Source organism: Hordeum vulgare, chromosome 2H (assembly GCF_904849725.1).
Source record: "Hordeum vulgare subsp. vulgare chromosome 2H, MorexV3_pseudomolecules_assembly, whole genome shotgun sequence".
NCBI lineage: Eukaryota > Viridiplantae > Streptophyta > Magnoliopsida > Poales > Poaceae > Hordeum > Hordeum vulgare.
In genome coordinates, this window is record NC_058519.1 from 649,240,789 (window position 1) to 649,257,196 (window position 16,408).

A 16,408-nucleotide genomic window follows, 5' to 3' on the forward strand; every position below is an offset into this window, starting at 1 on the left:
CAGTTGAGAGAGAACAAGTTAAACTCACTTGATTTTTTTTACATTGTCATCGTGTTGGTTGGAATGATATTTTATAATAGTTTCTTATATTGTGTTGTGACCTATTTTGTCTTGGATTATTAAGAAAACCATCTTATTTAGTTTGAATCTAGCTCGAGATCGTTATAAGCTGAGCATGAGCCACTTTATATGACACGACCTTCGGCTTTGCTCAGTTTGAGTTCACTCGAATTTTAGTATAAGTTGAGCTGAACTTAGTTCAACTCGCTCAAACTCGGCTCGTTTGGAGCCCTACCTATGACCCATCGGCGAGGGAGAAGGGGGTGTGGTATCTTCTCGATTCTCAGACATTCGATGAAATGCTACTTTAGGTGGCTAGATTTTCTTTGGATCTCTTTCTTCCTTCTCTCATTGTTCGAGCTTGTTGGGCGACACCTTAAGAAGTGCTTTCCCCTCTTGGGTCTTTAGGTGCTACTAGTGTGGCTTATGTTGTAAGCCATATTCTCAACACCCTTGTTTTTTCGGTCATTGGTGTTTCTTTGTGCTTTGTCGACGATGTTGGGTCTTGTACTGTTGGTTGAATCCTAACCGATTGATGGATTATTTAATTCAAATACGAGTTCATCTCGAGCCTTTATTTATAGAACATTCTAAATTATTTTACCAATATCACACGACCTTCTTCACTTCTTCTCGCAAAAAAAAAACTTCCTTCACTTTTGGTACAGCTAGATAAATAAGATAGGGATAACAGCTCTCTAAGCAATTGCAGGACGGGCCCATAGATTGAGGATTGCCAGACGGTGAAGCTTGACCGCGCCGTACCCACCTGTCACTAGGCAGGGGTAGCACACAACACTGCCGCTGCATACACAAGACGATCGTGCTGTTGGTGGATCCGCCATTGTCTCTAATAACCCTCAGATCTGGTATTTGCAATAAGTTACTCTTACGACCTTCACTCCTCTGTCTCACCAACGCAGTCACTCTCGCTCTTGCTCCGTCGCCTCTCATTTATCTCCCGCTCTAACCTCTTGCTCTTGCTCCATTATCTCGCCCCTCCGCCCTCCTCCACTACCTGCAAAAACTAGAACAAAATCATTGTCTTGGTCTTGTCAAAAACTTTAGCATCATCCGATCCGAATCCTTTGGAGCCCGGCATCCACGACGGCACTCCACTCTTACACATAAATAGGATCCATCCAACTAACATTAATTCACGATGAGTGTGAGCACGACACAACTACCATCCCTTTTTAGGGAGAACATTCATTACTTAAATACTTCATTCGTTTCAAAATAAATGTCTCAAACTTAGTATATATAATTTTATACTAGTACTAATGTAAAGTTAAGACATTTATTTTGAAATGAAGGGAGTATAAAACTTAGATCTCGTGTGTTGTTACGTTCATGATACACTCAGGAGGCATAGCTCGCCATTCCTGACAACACTCCTCACATTCTGAATCCTAGCCTCTATTTTTTTTTTCTGTTTGAATTTTGATATTGCTAACCTTCATATATCATGGGGTAAATCCTAGCCTCTATTTAAGTCGATCCATCGCTCGAGCTGTTTTTCTTGTCTCGCTCAAATAAATCACCGCTGAGGTCTTATTTGATACTAGATTTTTTAAGGAGATTGGTGGGGATAATCCCCACAGGGTTTGGGTGAAACCCCAACTTCAACCAATCCCTTCAAATCCCCATTTATCTCTAATTCAGGTAGTGTATTGGGTATTGAGAAAAATGCACTAGAATTTAAGGATTTGTGAAAAAATGTGAAGATGAAACATGTCAAATACACTAGAACCAAATGGTGTTATGGGATATGTGAAGATTTAAGAGTTTAACCGAAATAATGCCCACTAATTTCCTAAAATACACTAGTACCAACCCAAGGCCTGAGTTTTTTTTTTTTGACCTGATCCACTGGTATAACACCGGCTTGAGCCCGACCCGCGCCCGAGTCGTCTATTTTGGTCTCGGATTATGGAAGTCAAGGCCGTAACGACAAGCCCATAGACGGACGCCAAACCAAACACGAGCCGTAACACCTTTTACGGTTTCGACCCTCACATTTCCCGAATTCCGCCCTGGAGGAGGGATCTCGCCGCCGTCGCCGTGATCTCTCTTCTCTCCCCGCGCGGCGAGGAGGAGGGGAAGGAGGATGTCGTCCGCCGCGCGGCGCGCCCACCACCCGTCGCTTGTGAACGGGGACGGGGAGTACGGGCCGGAGGACGAGGAGGAGGAGGACGAGGAGGAGGGGGAGCCGGAGGAGGAGCCGCGGCTCAAGTACCAGCGCCTGGGCGGGAGCGTGCCGGCGATCCTCTCCACCGACGCCGCCGCCGCCATCGCCGTCACCGACCGCGCCGTCCTGCTCGGCACCCACGACGGCACCCTCCACATCCTCGACTTCCAGGGCAACCAGGTACGGCCACCACATCCTTGTAGACACGGAATTGGGGGCTGTTCCTGCCATTGGATCGCCCCGCTCTCTTAATTGAATCTACATATGCGCTCCTACCATTGGCCTGCTGCTGCTGCAAAACCACTAGCCAATTGCGCGATAGACACACGTTACAAAAGTGGGATTTTGAGGGGGGCGACTATAAGCTTTTCCCACGGAGATTTATGGATACTGATAGCGGAATTTTGAGGGATTACTACTTTACTTGTCATGACACATGCTCAAATTCTATCCTTTGAGGCAGAGTCGACATGATTAATTAAATGAGCTAAATAAAAAGAGTTGTAACTGTCTGCTGCATCATAAGCTTCTGCACCTTTTCAGAAATACAGCTGCTGCTAGCCTCACCATGGCTTGTTATCTGAAAAAAACAACAACATCATTATTGGTTGAATCCATTGCTAGTAGTAATGATCATGTTGCCGTAAGCCTGAATATAGCTTCATCGTTTCTGCCAAAAGAAAGGGTTCGTGAAAATCATATAGGGAAAAAAAATGGTATGCGATATGTGAAGCGAAGCCTGCGTTATGTATATTTTTTCTGTCTCTACAAATGCAGTATCCTTTATGCTGGTACTAATCTGTCGTCGTCCATTTGTTTCATCATGCTTCTGTAGTCAAAGGAAATCAAGGCTCACACAGCAACCGTTAATGACATCAGTTTTGAAGATCGTGAATATATAGGAAGCTGCTCAGATGACGGCACAGTAGTCATAAGCAACCTCTTCACTGATGATAAACTCAAGTTTGAGTACCATCGCCCCATGAAAGCAATTGCTTTGGACCCTCAGTATTCCCGGAGCAACAATAGATTTGCTACAGGTGGTCTAGCAGGTCAAGTACTTGTGCTGACAAAGAGTCGCTGGGTATCAGGCTATAACAAAAAGGTGCACTTTCCATTCCCAGGATTAAATATGATATAATAATGGATCAATGAGCTCTAATGGCCGTTATCTTGTATACTTATCTTATAGGTTCTGCGTGAGGGTGAAGGACCAATCCATTCTATGAAGTGGAGGACAGATCTTCTTGCCTGGGCTAATGATGCAGGGGTGAAAGTGCATGATATGAAGACGGACAGAGGAATTGCATTCATAGAGAAACCAAAAGGAATTCCTCGGCCGGAAGTTTTACTTCCTCACTTGGTCTGGCAGGTAAATGATATTTTGATTGAAAAAGATATACTATTGTTTATTTCAATCAGCTCAGTTTGAACATCCCAACCCGGTTAGCAGAGAAGTACTACTTAGGCTGCAAAAGGAAAAAAAAACATGTATTTTTTTGCTGATTTGTGCGCAATAAGGGGCCATAGTTTCCTTCCTCCTTAATCTGAGTCACACAGTGTAAGACAAAAGATGTTGACCAAAACAAGAGGAATAACATATGGTGCACATTAGTTTCTGAATGGGTGGAACATACTGTTTTTTATGTTTAGGAGTGTACATGCTTTGTTTTATGAGTTATAAGGATATATGCACCTTGGCGTTCAGCACATGACTTGCAGGACAGATCAAATGGAAACTGTACATACATGCTTGCATACTGATTGATATTTCCACATGTAGGATGATACAGTTTTAGTTATTGGGTGGGGAACAAGTGTCAAGATTGCTGCAATTCGAACCGATTTATCTCAAGGACTCAATGGAATGCAAAGGAGTGTTTCCGCAGCAAGTTCTGAGAAGTATGTTGATATTGTGGGCTCTTTCCAAACAGGCTACCACATATCTGGGATTGCTCCATTTGGCGATCTTTTAGTCATGCTTGCTTATATCCCTGAAGAGGATGAGAGAGATAAAAAAAACAATACTTCTGTTTCTTCACGTCAGGTAAACACCACTGTTTGTCCTCACTACCTTTTCCCACATTGATATATTTACATCATGTTCTGAACATTTTGTAGGGAACAGCGCAGCGTCCAGAAATACATCTTGTATCATGGAAAAATGATGTTCTTACTACTGACGCTCTGCCTATTCATGGTTATGAGCACTATAAGGCAAAGGATTACACTCTCGCTCACGCCCCTTTCTCAGGTTTGGTGGACTTTGCTTTACAGTAAAGGAGCATTTCTTCATTCTTCACTGGAACTTCTATAATGAAGGAACCCTTGTTTTGTGATCCAGGAAGCAGCAATGCAGGTGGACAATGGGCTGCTGGCGATGAACCTCTGTATTACATCGTTTCTCCTAAGGATATTGTGGTAGCAAAGCCAAGGTTCGTTAATATGTTGCAGAACTAGAGCTCATATTAGCCCCATGTTCTACAATTGCTAATTAAACAAGGCAACAGTTTTTTGTACAGCGTTATTTTTTCTGAAATTGTGGTGATCTTCATTAGCATTTTTCTCTGATTTTACGTCCCTTCTAATTAGAGATACCGAAGACCATATTGCGTGGCTTCTACAACATGGTTGGCATGAAAAGGCATTGGCTGCAGTTGAAGCAGGACAAGGGAGAACTGAGCTTCTTGATGAGGTAAAATAGCAGTGTCAAGTTTGATTAGTAAATGGAGTACGGTGCATCAGCATTATCTGTCTGATGATGAGGAAGCTTTGTTTGTTTAGGAACCTAGAAATGGGCACCTTTAAGGAGCCAGTATTACGTTATTTGGGGTTCACTGTGTTGTTGACTTCATTTACAACTTACTCATCTCATCTGATAATAATGAAACCTCTGCTGCCGAGCAATATGTGCTTCTATTCAAAATATTCCATCTTTAGACAATCTTTTAGAAAATCTTTTTACCTTTGAGTGTCATGAGCTAAGGTGACCATAACATTGGGAGTGATTGATGAAACACTTAAATACCTGTTCTCTTATTAAATCCCATCTATGCATGCATTCTTCTTTTCAACTCATTTCAGCAAGTTAGAAGTGTGTTACGTCCAACCATGCGATTGGTCTATCATATGTGGGACAGCTTTAGGAAGGGTGGCTCCAACTATGAAAAGGAGATCTAACTACACAAGGAAGGTGTTGAATTATTATTAAAGTTTGTTCATTTAATTTTTTAACAGGTGGGCACAAGATACCTTGATCACTTGATAATTGAAAGAAAATATGCTGAAGCAGCACAACTCTGCCCAAAGTTACTGCGAGGATCTCCTTCAGCGTGGGAGAGGTGAGAAAATTATGTAGACGCACATTTCTCATCCAGAGAAGGAGTTTTCCATGGGCACTATCTGTGTTAATCATACATGTTTTTTACATGTAATAACGATAACTTACCTGCCATAGGTGGGTCTTTCACTTTGCTCATCTCCGCCAGCTTCCTGTGTTGATCCCTTACATACCCATAGAGAATCCACAGCTGAGTGATACTGCTTATGAGGTACCTGTACTACTTTTTGTTAGCTGTAATCCTTGTATTATATTTTACTTAGCTAGGGAGTAGTAGTACAGGTCAGCTAGAGGCTAGAGCTTCCTTAGGGCTACTTTGATTCATAGGATTCTTGCAGGATTTTCACAGGATTGTGATTCTATGGAGTTTTTCCTATAGATGTTGTTTGATTCATATGAATGCAATCCTTAGGAATCATTCCTATGGAAATTTCCCTTTTCTCTTCCGTAGGAAATTTTGCATAAAGTCCATGCTCTTGGAAAAAAATCCTACGCTTCCAATTCCTTTGTTTTGCAATTTCGTACGATTTATATGGGCAGAGCATAGGAATCCTCCATAGTTCCTATCCTATGAATTAAAGGAGCCCTTAGATAGTGTATATGCAGCTAGGCAGCTAGTAGTCAATTTGCCTTTTGCATGTACTGGCAGCTGCTAGAGCTGCATGGTCGGTTCAGCATTAGCAACCAACTTGCCCTGTACTGTATATACAAGTAACAGCTCCAGAAAAACACTATCCTGTGTTCGGCCCAGCTCTTCTCTGCTTCTGACAGTTTTTTGCTTGTTCTTTCCGAACCTATCTATTTGTAATGATATTCTAATTTGGTCTATGTAGGTTGCTCTTGTAGCTTTAACTACCAATGGGACCTTCCACGAACTTCTGTTGACTACAATAAAAAGTTGGCCACCTACATTATACTCTGCCTCACCAGTTATATCTGCTATTGAGCCACAGCTCAATTCCTCATCGATGACTAACTCATTAAAAGAGGTGGGTCAGAACATTGTTTACTGGATGTCGAGAGGCTGTAATTTATTTATTTGAGCTAGAGGTTGTATCTTGATCTTGTCTGCATTGTAGGCTTTAGCTGAGCTATACGTGATCAACGGTCAGTATGAAAAGGGCCTTTTTCTCTTCGCTGAAGTAAGTACATCCTAGATTGTAATTAAGACCTCCATTCTACATTTGAGTCATAAAAGGAGCACTTGCTGCAGTTTTGTTTCTAGCGCATGTTTGCATTGCTAAAACGTCATTTTGTTCAGTTGCTGAAGCCTGAAGTATTTGAGTTTATCGAGAAGCACAATTTGCATGATGCCATTCATGATAAGGTATGGTGCAAGGATTCTCAATTGGATAATAAAATTATCACAAGCATTTTACTTTGTATTCATGACTGAATTTTGTGGAATTTAATGTGGCCGTAAAGCCTAGTTTGTGGTCTAATTTGAGTTCCTTGTATGTAATTACATTCTACAAGACTTAGCATAGTAAGGCAGAGTTTTTCACACCCTCCACTTATTTATTGTCCTTTACGTTCTGCAGGTTGTCAATCTTATGTTATTGGATAGTAAAAGAGCAGTCCACCTATTGATCCAACATCGTGATATCATTCCCCCGTATGAAGTCGTGGAGCAATTGTTGCATGCGAGTAAAAGCTGCGACAAAAAATATCTGTTGCATCAGTATTTGCATGCTTTGTTTGAGGTAGACATACATGCTGGAAAGGATTATCATGATATGCAGGTATGTAGATTCTCATTGGACATAATATCCCTATATATTGTCTACCTGCTCATTCTTCCCGTTTCCCCTATTTTTGTACCTTCTATCTTGTGTTTTCACACGAACTAGTAACTTCAAACTATCTGTGCTGTAGGTGGAGCTTTATGCGGATTATGAGCCAAGGATGTTACTACCCTTCCTTCGTACCAGCCAGCATTACAGGCTTGACAAGGTCCTAGTCTCTTAATACTAAATAGTATAATTCGTCATTCATTCATTGTAGTTAACAGTTAACAATGGCGTGTGGTATTTCAGGCATATGAAATATTTGCACAAAAAGAATTTGTCAAGGAGCAAGTTTTTGTTCTTGGTCGTATGGGAAATGCTAAGGAAGCGCTTTCTACAATTATAAACAAACTGGAAGACATACAGGAGGTCCTAACCTGGCTATCCCTGTTTTCTGATGATATCTTATGCTGTGTTACCCAGCTTGAGTCTATGGGCTTGGATCAGAATAACATAGTTTTTGAACTGTATGCAGGCCGTTGAATTTGTTACGGAGCAACATGATGATGAATTATGGGACGAACTGATAAGACAGTGCCTCCAAAAGCCTGAAATGGTAATCGAATGAGATTTCTGTTTAATCGTTATGAGACTGATACCATTACGTGTCTTACATTATTTGTTGTGACTGTTGAGCAGGTTGGGATGCTGTTGGAACATACTGTCGGCAATCTTGACCCTCTGTACATTGTCAGTTTGGTTCCAGATGGGCTAGAAATACCCAAGTATGTTCCCCTGAAAGTCTATATTTCGTCCAAAGACCACAAGATTGATCCTAGGAAATATTTATACTCCCTCTGTATACAAATATAAGACGTTTTAGAGACTTGACACAAGTCTCTAAAACGTCTTATAATTGTATACAAAGGGAGTACATGACAAAAACCTTACAGAACCAATTTCTTTTGTCATAATTCACCAACGATTTGTGAAAGTATTTACCATGGCCCCTTGGTAGACTTACCATCCCCTTAAAAAACTGACAAGACACATCTTAACCCTTTCTATTCCTGGTTCAAGTTTTTACGGATTATTCATGCTTTGGCAGATTGCGGGATCGCCTTGTGAAAATAGTGACAGATTATCGAACAGAGACATCACTGAGGCATGGATGCAACGATATACTAAAGGTCAGCCGTCTCCACCCCTGGTGTATCTGTCATCCATCAATCTTTAAACATTTGCTGATTCTGCGAGCGCATCTTCTGTAGGCCGATTGTGTTAATCTTTTGGTCAAATACTACCATGAGGCCCGACGTGGAGTCTGCATGGCAAGCATGGACGAGGAGGCACAAGTAGCCAGAGTCAATGAAGGATCTTCGCGAACAGGCGACAGATCGTCGAGTTTACGTAATCTAGAGATCAAATCCAGAACTCGATGCGGCGCTCGATGCTGCCTGTGCTTCGACCCTCTGTCCATCCAGGACATGTCGTTCATCGTGTTCTATTGCTGCCACGCCTATCATCAGTCCTGCCTCGAAGGCGGGCTAGACTCGATGAAATCAAACAGCAACGCCCGGGACAGCGACGAGGGTTCGGAGGACGACGAGGGTTCCCCCTCGGGCGAGTCCAGAATGCGCTGTGTGCTGTGCACCACAGCTGCCGCATAAGTTATTCCTCATTGAGCTGTCCATATTCTGATGTGTTGTGTTGTAAGTTTTGAGCCTTGTAATTATTGCGCTCTTCTGGGGTCGATACATATATGTAACAACAATAGGTTGATTCTTTGAGGGGGGAGCTGTGTCCTCGGCATGAGTTTTATGTAAATTTGGCGCGTCACCTGAGTTGTGCAAGGTTGTAATGGCATTTCTTTTTTTCCATGATGCCAGGCTTGCCAGATAATGCAGACTTACTGTTTTGGAGAAACTGGGATGAGCAATCCAGATTCTTATATTTTATTGTTGCATATTGGGCTTTTCTATTTGTATAAACAACATGTGTCCCTGTGTTCCAAAGCTAAAGAGTAACTGAATACACAGTTTTGCTTCAACAACTTTTCTTTAACTAGTTTCATTTTATGTTCATGGCATTCCATCCCAAGTCTTATGAGAAGTTGCAGTATGTATGCCTATTCAAAGGTACATGTAGAACTATAAGAAGTTCAAGTAACAAAGAGAATAAATCACATATAAGTGGTTTGCGGCCAACATTGTAGGATCTCTTAAGAAGCAACATCCAAGTACCCTATTTACTTGCTAATATATCACCAGTAAGTACAATTCATGGTATCACCCACGAAAGAGGAACTGCCACAAGCAACGCTGAAAAACCAAGATACAGACGTTTTCATGCAAAATGCACTGACCTAAAGTCTAAGCATTGCTGCTCGTTTTGGGATCCGGGCACGGGACGATCCCCCAGTTTTTCCTCACCTCCCCCAGATCTTCATGGAAGTGCTTCTCATAGTACACGGACATCAGATCAGTGGCCCTGACACCCGCCTTGGTCGCCCATGGGAAATAGTGCTGGAAGAACAGCTTCCTCTGTTTCTCGTTGAACCTCGCGGAGCCCCCGACGACGGAGAACATGCACATCGGGAGGAACATCTGCTCAAACTCGATCACCTTGAGGGCAGTCTCACCGATCAGGTTGGTTGGGAGGCCAAACAGCACGTGCCAGAAGTCGTGCACCTCACGGGCACGGGTCGCTACGAAGGCGAGGTCGTCGGTCTCCATGAAGCGAACTGGTGGGCGGTCGTCCGGCGAGAAGTTCCTTGATCCCATGAACTGGGCATAGGCGGCACCAAACGTGTTCTCGGGCATGTCCCAGGCGCGAGAAACCTGCGTGGATATAACCCGAGGACGCTCCAAAAGAATTTCCTGTAGGAACAAGCTATTTTAGTTAGACATGAAGGAAGTCCATATACAAATTGTTAGAACTGTATCTTCAGTTTCCATGTATATATGCAAATTGCATCGAAGTGGTAAAAGACAGTGCACCTCAGATAACAATAACAATGGATATCCAAGGTATAGAAGCTTAGACTCAAGCTAAAAAGGAACAATAACTTGGAAATTCAATCCAATGAACAGTACATAAAAAAAAGTAAAAAGTAACCAATGTACAACAAATGCTTCATATAAACCCTGTATTTCTACCAAATCCTTTGTAGGTTATGTCCACTGTCCGAAACAAACCAAATACTAACAGGAAAAGTACATATGCTACAACGAGCCAATGTACACCAATCTATTTCAGCAAGACACATGAATGCAGTTGCCTCCGACAGTAATAACGATGGATATTCAAGTTGTCCCGAAAGTATCTAGAACAAAATGGTAAACAGAATGCAGTGAACAACACAGCAACAAAAGGAACCAACCTAGAACAAATGCTTCATATAACCCTGTGTTCATATCCAATCTTGTGCGGATTATGTCCAGTCTCCGAAACCATATAAACAGGATATATATATATGACAAGAGAGGTGACGACAGTATTGGGATTACCCTGCCTTGGGCGCTGTTGTTCATGCGCTGGAGCACACGCTCGAACGCCGGCTTCCCGGTGGTCTCCCCAAGCGCAGCAATCAGGTCAGCTCTCTTAGGATCAAGCAAGGCCCCGAACGCCGAGCCGACCGCGACCGCCGCCTGCTGCCAGCCCTTGAGGCTAACACGCGCCGCCAACATGACGCTGCAAACACCAAGATGCAGAAGATAAGAGGTCCACAGTCGGATGGATTTTTTACAAGAGCACCACGCGATTACGGCAGCCACATGGTTAATTTAAACAGTTGGTGGGGGAGGCGTTTCCTCAAACAGCTAGGGGGCACGCGGGGGGGAGGGCGTCAACACCACACCGGGGCAGCCGGCAGGAGGCGGTCGACGGTCCGAGCTGAGAAGCGCCAAGGAGCACCGCGTGCGTCGCGGCGGAGCGGAGCGGAGCAAGCACCGGAACGGATCGCGCCAAGGAGCACAGCTCATGACACTCCACATCCCGCCAAACAACGGAGAGAAAAGATCCGACGAGAGCCGAGAGGAATGCGGGCAGAGGGATGGATACCTTGCGGGACGGAGAGGAGAGCCGAGAGGAGTCGCCGCGGGCCGGAGGAGGAGACGGCGGCGTCGAGAGAGAGTCCCGAGTTGTTTATGTTAATGTTTATGTTTATGGCTGGACGGGAGGGAGGGTGTTTTGGCAAAACAAGAATTGCGAGCGGCCGGGCTAGGCGCCACGTCGACCAGTGCAAAATTGCAAAAGCAACCCTATATTTATCGTAAATATAAACTAGGCTCGAAGACTGTCCAAGCCGTCGTTCCACTTCCATCATCTACATGGCGATGGCCGTGGCGGGTTCCCACTCCCTCGGCTGCGCCATCCGGCCGCCGCGCCGGAGAGGTCCGCGCGCTGCGGCGGAGGCGGTGGAGGTACGGGTACGGGTCTGCACGAACCGCACGTGCGCGCGGCAGGGCGGGCGCGAGGTGCTCGCGGCGCTCGAGGGCCTCTCCCCGCCGTCGCCGCGCGTCGGCGTGGCGTCCTGCGGGTGCCTGGGCCGCTGCGGGTCCGGGCCCAACGTCGGCGCCTCCGTCCCTGGCCGCGGCAACGCCGTGTTCGGCCACGTGGGCACGGCGGCCCGCGCCGCGCAGCTCCTGGAGCACCTCCTCGGCGCCGCCGAGTTCGACGCCGCCGCGGGGCTCGCCGCGCTCGCCCTACGGCAGAAGGCCGAGGCCGCCGTCGCCGACGCGGACGCGGAGGCCCTCTTCACCGAGGTGCTCCCTCCCTTGAGAACGTCATAAAGATGCAGCTTTTAAGTGGCATTAATTAATTCTGGTGGAGAAATCAAATCACCATGAATCGTACTGTACGTGTGTGCTGCAGAGCATTGCAGTGGGTGCTCCCGGTGGACTGCATCTGGCCTACGGAGGCAGGTCGGTCTGCTCTGCTCTGCTGAATTTGGTTGGAGAACTAGCTAGCGTCGTCCCTGTCAGTGTAAATTAAATGTGTGCTAGTCTCATCTGATGAGCTTGGCATGTGATGCTTGTTGGCAATTGTGCAGGTGTAAGGCGAGGATAGCGATTGGGGACACCGCCGGCGCGCTCGCGGATGCCGAGGAAGCCATTAGGATAGCTCCCAGATTTCCTCAGGTAAACTCAACTCCTTGCCTTGCCTTGTTCATAATACTGGATTCTTAGCTAGCCGTGGCGTATTGTTTACGAATTTGGGTGGCAATTTTCTCTCACAAACCTGCTCAAATAGCTTTGCGTTGGCTGAAGAAAGCCAGGATGGGTACCTAGGGCAGTCAAGTGAAATGAAAAGCAAAAAACATTTTGTATGCTTTGCTTAACCAAGAGCCCATGGCTTACAAAATCGAGAGTAGCGATTTGCAAAATATGGACCGAGGTGAGGTCATTACATTTACACGGTTGCAGTGCTTAACCTTCCTGTACATCATCGTATATTATATATATAGGCTAATGTGAAACGAGTTTCACTTTCCTCCTCATGTCATGTCTGTGCCTCTGTGGACGGGATGAATCTGATGATGAGCAATCTGTGCATATAATTATAATGTGAGATGATGTCCACCTGTATGATATCAAAGGCACTGCAATTTCATACCTACGTCCGTGAGCCTGCATTATGTACTCACAAATGTGATTCTGATAACACAATTGTAAACATAGACCCAGGTTAGTAAGCTCCATTTAAAGCTTCGAGACATCATAGATTTGATTGAGTATCTTGTCTTTTTTTTCCTCTCTATCTTGCAGACTGTTTTGAAAATACCATTGTGCATAGCTTCGCTCCGGATGCTTAATATTTCCATGCTCTTCTTTTTTATGGCCGTCAATTAAACACTTATTATAGATTGATGCTTGGATTTCTTAATAAAGTAAAGATGTCTGTAACCTTCCTGCTTCTGAAGCATTGAGTCTTGTGGGCATAGCATTAGGCCTTCACTTTTGCTTCGGTACAACCCCCCTCCCCCACAAAACGTACAAAGGAGAATGTATATCCACCTCGTATTGTACACTATAGGCCGCCGTACATATATCCACCTCATATAGTATACGTATGACGGCCTATAGTGTACAATACGAGGTGGGTATACATTCTCCTTTATACGTTTTATGGGGAAGGAAGGTTGTACCGAAGCACACCTCTTGGGCCTTATGTATCATGGCTAATTTGCTATGCAGTCTCACTTGTCGCGAGGGGATGCATTATTTGCAATGGGAGAGTACCATTCTTCAGAGGATGCTTATGCACATGCCTTGGATCTCGACCCATCTATTCGTCGCTCCAAGTCCTTCAAGGTTAGTGTTGAACGTTACATTTCACGTTTCCAATTGCAGTTGCATGATTCAGCGCTGCCAACTTTCTATTCTGACACTCCCTTGTCCCAGGCCCGCTTGGAAAGGCTACGGGAGAAGCTTGTCACTGTCAGTAGTAGTTCACCATAGTTCACGCTGAAAACCGCACTTCTAAGATCAGATGAAAAGGTTCATCCAGCAAGATTGTATGGCTTGTGGATTCATCGGTATGCGGTGTACAGTCTTCCGTTGACTCATTAGAAGAAGAAGAAGACGAAGAGACGATATGTTGACGACCAGCATTGTTGTGTCCATGTACTTTTGAACTCGATATATCATATTTGAAATAATAAATATAAGGAATTCAGATGTAGGCTATGGAGTTCTTTATTGGGTTAGTGCTTGCTTTTTTTTTTTTATATAATCTTGGAGCTCGCTACGTAGCGGCGCCGCACGGCTGCCTTCCCGTGCGGCGGCTGGCTGATCAAGGCGCAAATCGCGTTTAAGGGCATGTTTTTGGATTAAAAAATTATATAAATACGACTCTTAGGTTCAGGAATGTACTAACGGCAAAAACTTGTACTCTTGCACGCATCTCAATGACGAAAAGGAGCATTTTGACAGCGCATGCATGCAAAACGTTTTGGAGTCCTAGTCAACATCTTATGCGTATTTATTGTCAATCTTAAAAATGTTTTATCTCACAAATTAATGATTTGATTGGAGATTCGCCTTCACGGTTAGGTTCGTCTCGACAAAACCTTCAAAATAAGATCCCATATTGACATGTTTCGTTGATTTTTTTTCGTCGTTCCTAGTTGCCACATTTATGTCATCATAGTTGTCATCTTACGGATGTACAGTTGTCACAAAAATTATACATAGTTACCATGACAATAATTTTATACTTTTTAAGTATTACAATGTTCTGTGAAGCTAAAAAATGGGTATTAAAGCACTAATAACAAAAAAGCTAATGCTTGAATCAGCACAAGCATAATGAACCAAGTTTTTTACTCATTCATGAATGTGATAACCAAGTTAATTTAATGTCAGAACTATATAACAAATAATATGACAAGTAAGTCATAATAATCTGACAAGTACTGACGAAAACTAAAATTATCGAAACATGTTAACATGTGATCTAGTTTTAAAGATCTCGTCGCGATAAAGTCAGTGGTGAAAGCGGATCATTAATTGATATAACGGTTTGAAAGATAAATCATTTTTAAAATACAAATACCTAGTATAACACATGCGCGCGGCCGCTGCACGGGAGAGCATGTGTGCGTACGAAGCTCATTAGATTTTCCCATCATTAATTGGTATAACGGTTTGAAAGATAAATCATTTTTAAAATACAAATAGCTAGTATAACACATGCGCGCGGCCGCTGCACGGAGAGCATGTGTGGGTACGAAGCTCATTAGATTTTCCCTATAATCTTTATTGCTTCCCATTTGTGATCAATCTCCCCTTTACTGTTTCGCTATACCATACCGGCATCGATTTTATTCAGATTATCTTTGAGCCAAATCGGAAAGAATGAGCTGGAGAAGGAGAGGTTGCAACTCGCACGGGACGTAGATGATGCAAAGATCGTGTTGGCGGACGAAACCCTCTTGAATAAGCATGCGAAGAAGTGGCTTGCGGAGAAGAAGAAGAAGATCAACGACCATAGGTCATAGGAGGCGGAAAGGGCAACTACGGTAGCGGACCATGCGGCCAGCAGGCAGGCGGAGCCTGCGGCCGGATGTAGGCGGAGCTGGCTGCCCACGCGGTGCAGGACAAGCTGGACGAGCAGGAGGCATGGATGACCGCGTCCGACCAGTGATCCGACAAACACCCCTTCTCGATCGGACATTGCTTTCATTTTTGCAAGTCTGGTTTGTTAAACTGTGTTTTCATTTGCTTTGTTTCAAACTATTAAATTTGAACAATTTGTATTAGATGATTGATGTGCATGAATTGCAGAATTTGAGGATTGCTTTTGAGATATGTGAATATGCGATGTAACATATAAAGGATAAAAGGATTGATGGGCGCTGTTCGCGGATGCGCACGGCCGCGCCCACATGCATATAATGAGACGGATTTGCCAAAGCCGATTATAGATGCTCTAAGCAGCCAAAGGATTACAAGAGATTCGAAATCATTATAATACTGTGGCAAAGTGCATTGCTTGTTTTCTGCACACGTGTCGACATGAGAGCATCTCTAGCTGTTGCGCCTCCGAGGAGGCATTTTTTCGGCCCCCTCGGGTTGCCCCGGCGGAATTTTTTCGCCGTCAACGCTATAATAGCCGCTTGGGAGGGCGTGGCTGGAGATGCTCTGATTCATCTGTTTTTAAGCAGAGTACAATCAAATCGCTCACATACACGAGCGTATACTCACCCATATAAACACATGCACGCATCCCCTATCTCTATGAACACCTTCAAGTGACTAAGCCGGCACATCATTTTGAGATGATACTGTGATCCATCTACCTAGGTGCGCTAGCTAATACTACCTCTCTTCATAAATGTAGTACTTTTTAACAGTATTTACAAACAGAGAGGAAGTAGATGCTACTACGCCGATAGAGAGCCATTAGCTGGCAACAACTTGATCGGGTTGTGAGTGTGTGGATGAAACTAACGCACTACTGGTTGTTTGTCTGTCGTCCATGCACATTCAGCCCTAAGCTTGGAGAATCATCTGGTACTAAAAAAACTTGTCACATTGGAGTATGTTTGAGATATTAGCATACGTAATAGAAGCCATACCAAAAGGT

At 44.1% G+C, this 16,408-nt stretch overlaps 3 protein-coding genes across 3 annotated transcripts; 2 read left to right on the plus strand and 1 right to left on the minus strand.

The window, feature by feature from the left end:
• Positions 1-1,998: 1,998 nt before the first annotated feature.
• On the plus strand, positions 1,999-9,309 carry LOC123428377 (vacuolar protein sorting-associated protein 41 homolog). The gene is made up of 19 exons (XM_045112576.1): positions 1,999-2,431; positions 3,087-3,356; positions 3,444-3,623; positions 4,035-4,298; positions 4,373-4,505; positions 4,596-4,686; positions 4,844-4,946; positions 5,489-5,592; positions 5,709-5,802; positions 6,425-6,580; positions 6,671-6,733; positions 6,853-6,918; positions 7,133-7,333; positions 7,467-7,544; positions 7,628-7,747; positions 7,854-7,934; positions 8,018-8,103; positions 8,427-8,508; positions 8,590-9,309. Exons 1-19 carry the CDS (start codon positions 2,171-2,173, stop codon positions 8,986-8,988), a joined length of 2,832 nt encoding a protein of 943 aa, XP_044968511.1. The 5' UTR covers positions 1,999-2,170; the 3' UTR covers positions 8,989-9,309.
• A 175-nt stretch (positions 9,310-9,484) lies between these two features.
• On the minus strand, positions 9,485-11,475 carry LOC123428380 (ubiquinone biosynthesis protein COQ4 homolog, mitochondrial). Its single transcript, XM_045112578.1, has 3 exons — positions 11,381-11,475; positions 10,828-11,011; positions 9,485-10,197 (listed from the first exon to the last, which is right to left on the minus strand). The coding sequence occupies exons 2-3, from the start codon at positions 11,005-11,007 to the stop codon at positions 9,691-9,693; spliced, it is 687 nt and encodes a 228-aa protein (XP_044968513.1). The 5' UTR covers positions 11,008-11,011; positions 11,381-11,475; the 3' UTR covers positions 9,485-9,690.
• A 111-nt stretch (positions 11,476-11,586) lies between these two features.
• On the plus strand, positions 11,587-14,002 carry LOC123428379 (small glutamine-rich tetratricopeptide repeat-containing protein 2). Its single transcript, XM_045112577.1, has 5 exons — positions 11,587-12,084; positions 12,194-12,243; positions 12,372-12,459; positions 13,516-13,632; positions 13,723-14,002. Exons 1-5 carry the CDS (start codon positions 11,650-11,652, stop codon positions 13,777-13,779), a joined length of 747 nt encoding a protein of 248 aa, XP_044968512.1. The 5' UTR covers positions 11,587-11,649; the 3' UTR covers positions 13,780-14,002.
• The last annotated feature ends 2,406 nt before the right edge of the window (positions 14,003-16,408 follow it).

Bases quoted from the DNA above. Each gene is read 5' to 3' on its own strand.
- LOC123428377 (XM_045112576.1), top strand. From the start codon at position 2,171: ATGTCGTCCGCCGCGCGGCGCGCCCACCACCCGTCGCTTGTGAACGGG. The intron at 2,432-3,086 runs GTACGGCCACCA...ATGCTTCTGTAG, and splicing joins TCGACTTCCAGGGCAACCAG to TCAAAGGAAATCAAGGCTCA. The intron at 4,947-5,488 runs GTAAAATAGCAG...ATTTTTTAACAG, and splicing joins GAACTGAGCTTCTTGATGAG to GTGGGCACAAGATACCTTGA.
- LOC123428379 (XM_045112577.1), top strand. From the start codon at position 11,650: ATGGCGATGGCCGTGGCGGGTTCCCACTCCCTCGGCTGCGCCATCCGG. The intron at 12,244-12,371 runs GTCGGTCTGCTC...GCAATTGTGCAG, and splicing joins CATCTGGCCTACGGAGGCAG to GTGTAAGGCGAGGATAGCGA. The intron at 13,633-13,722 runs GTTAGTGTTGAA...CCCTTGTCCCAG, and splicing joins GTCGCTCCAAGTCCTTCAAG to GCCCGCTTGGAAAGGCTACG.
- LOC123428380 (XM_045112578.1), bottom strand. From the start codon at position 11,007: ATGTTGGCGGCGCGTGTTAGCCTCAAGGGCTGGCAGCAGGCGGCGGTC. The intron at 10,198-10,827 runs GTAATCCCAATA...TTGTTCCTACAG, and splicing joins ACAACAGCGCCCAAGGCAGG to GAAATTCTTTTGGAGCGTCC.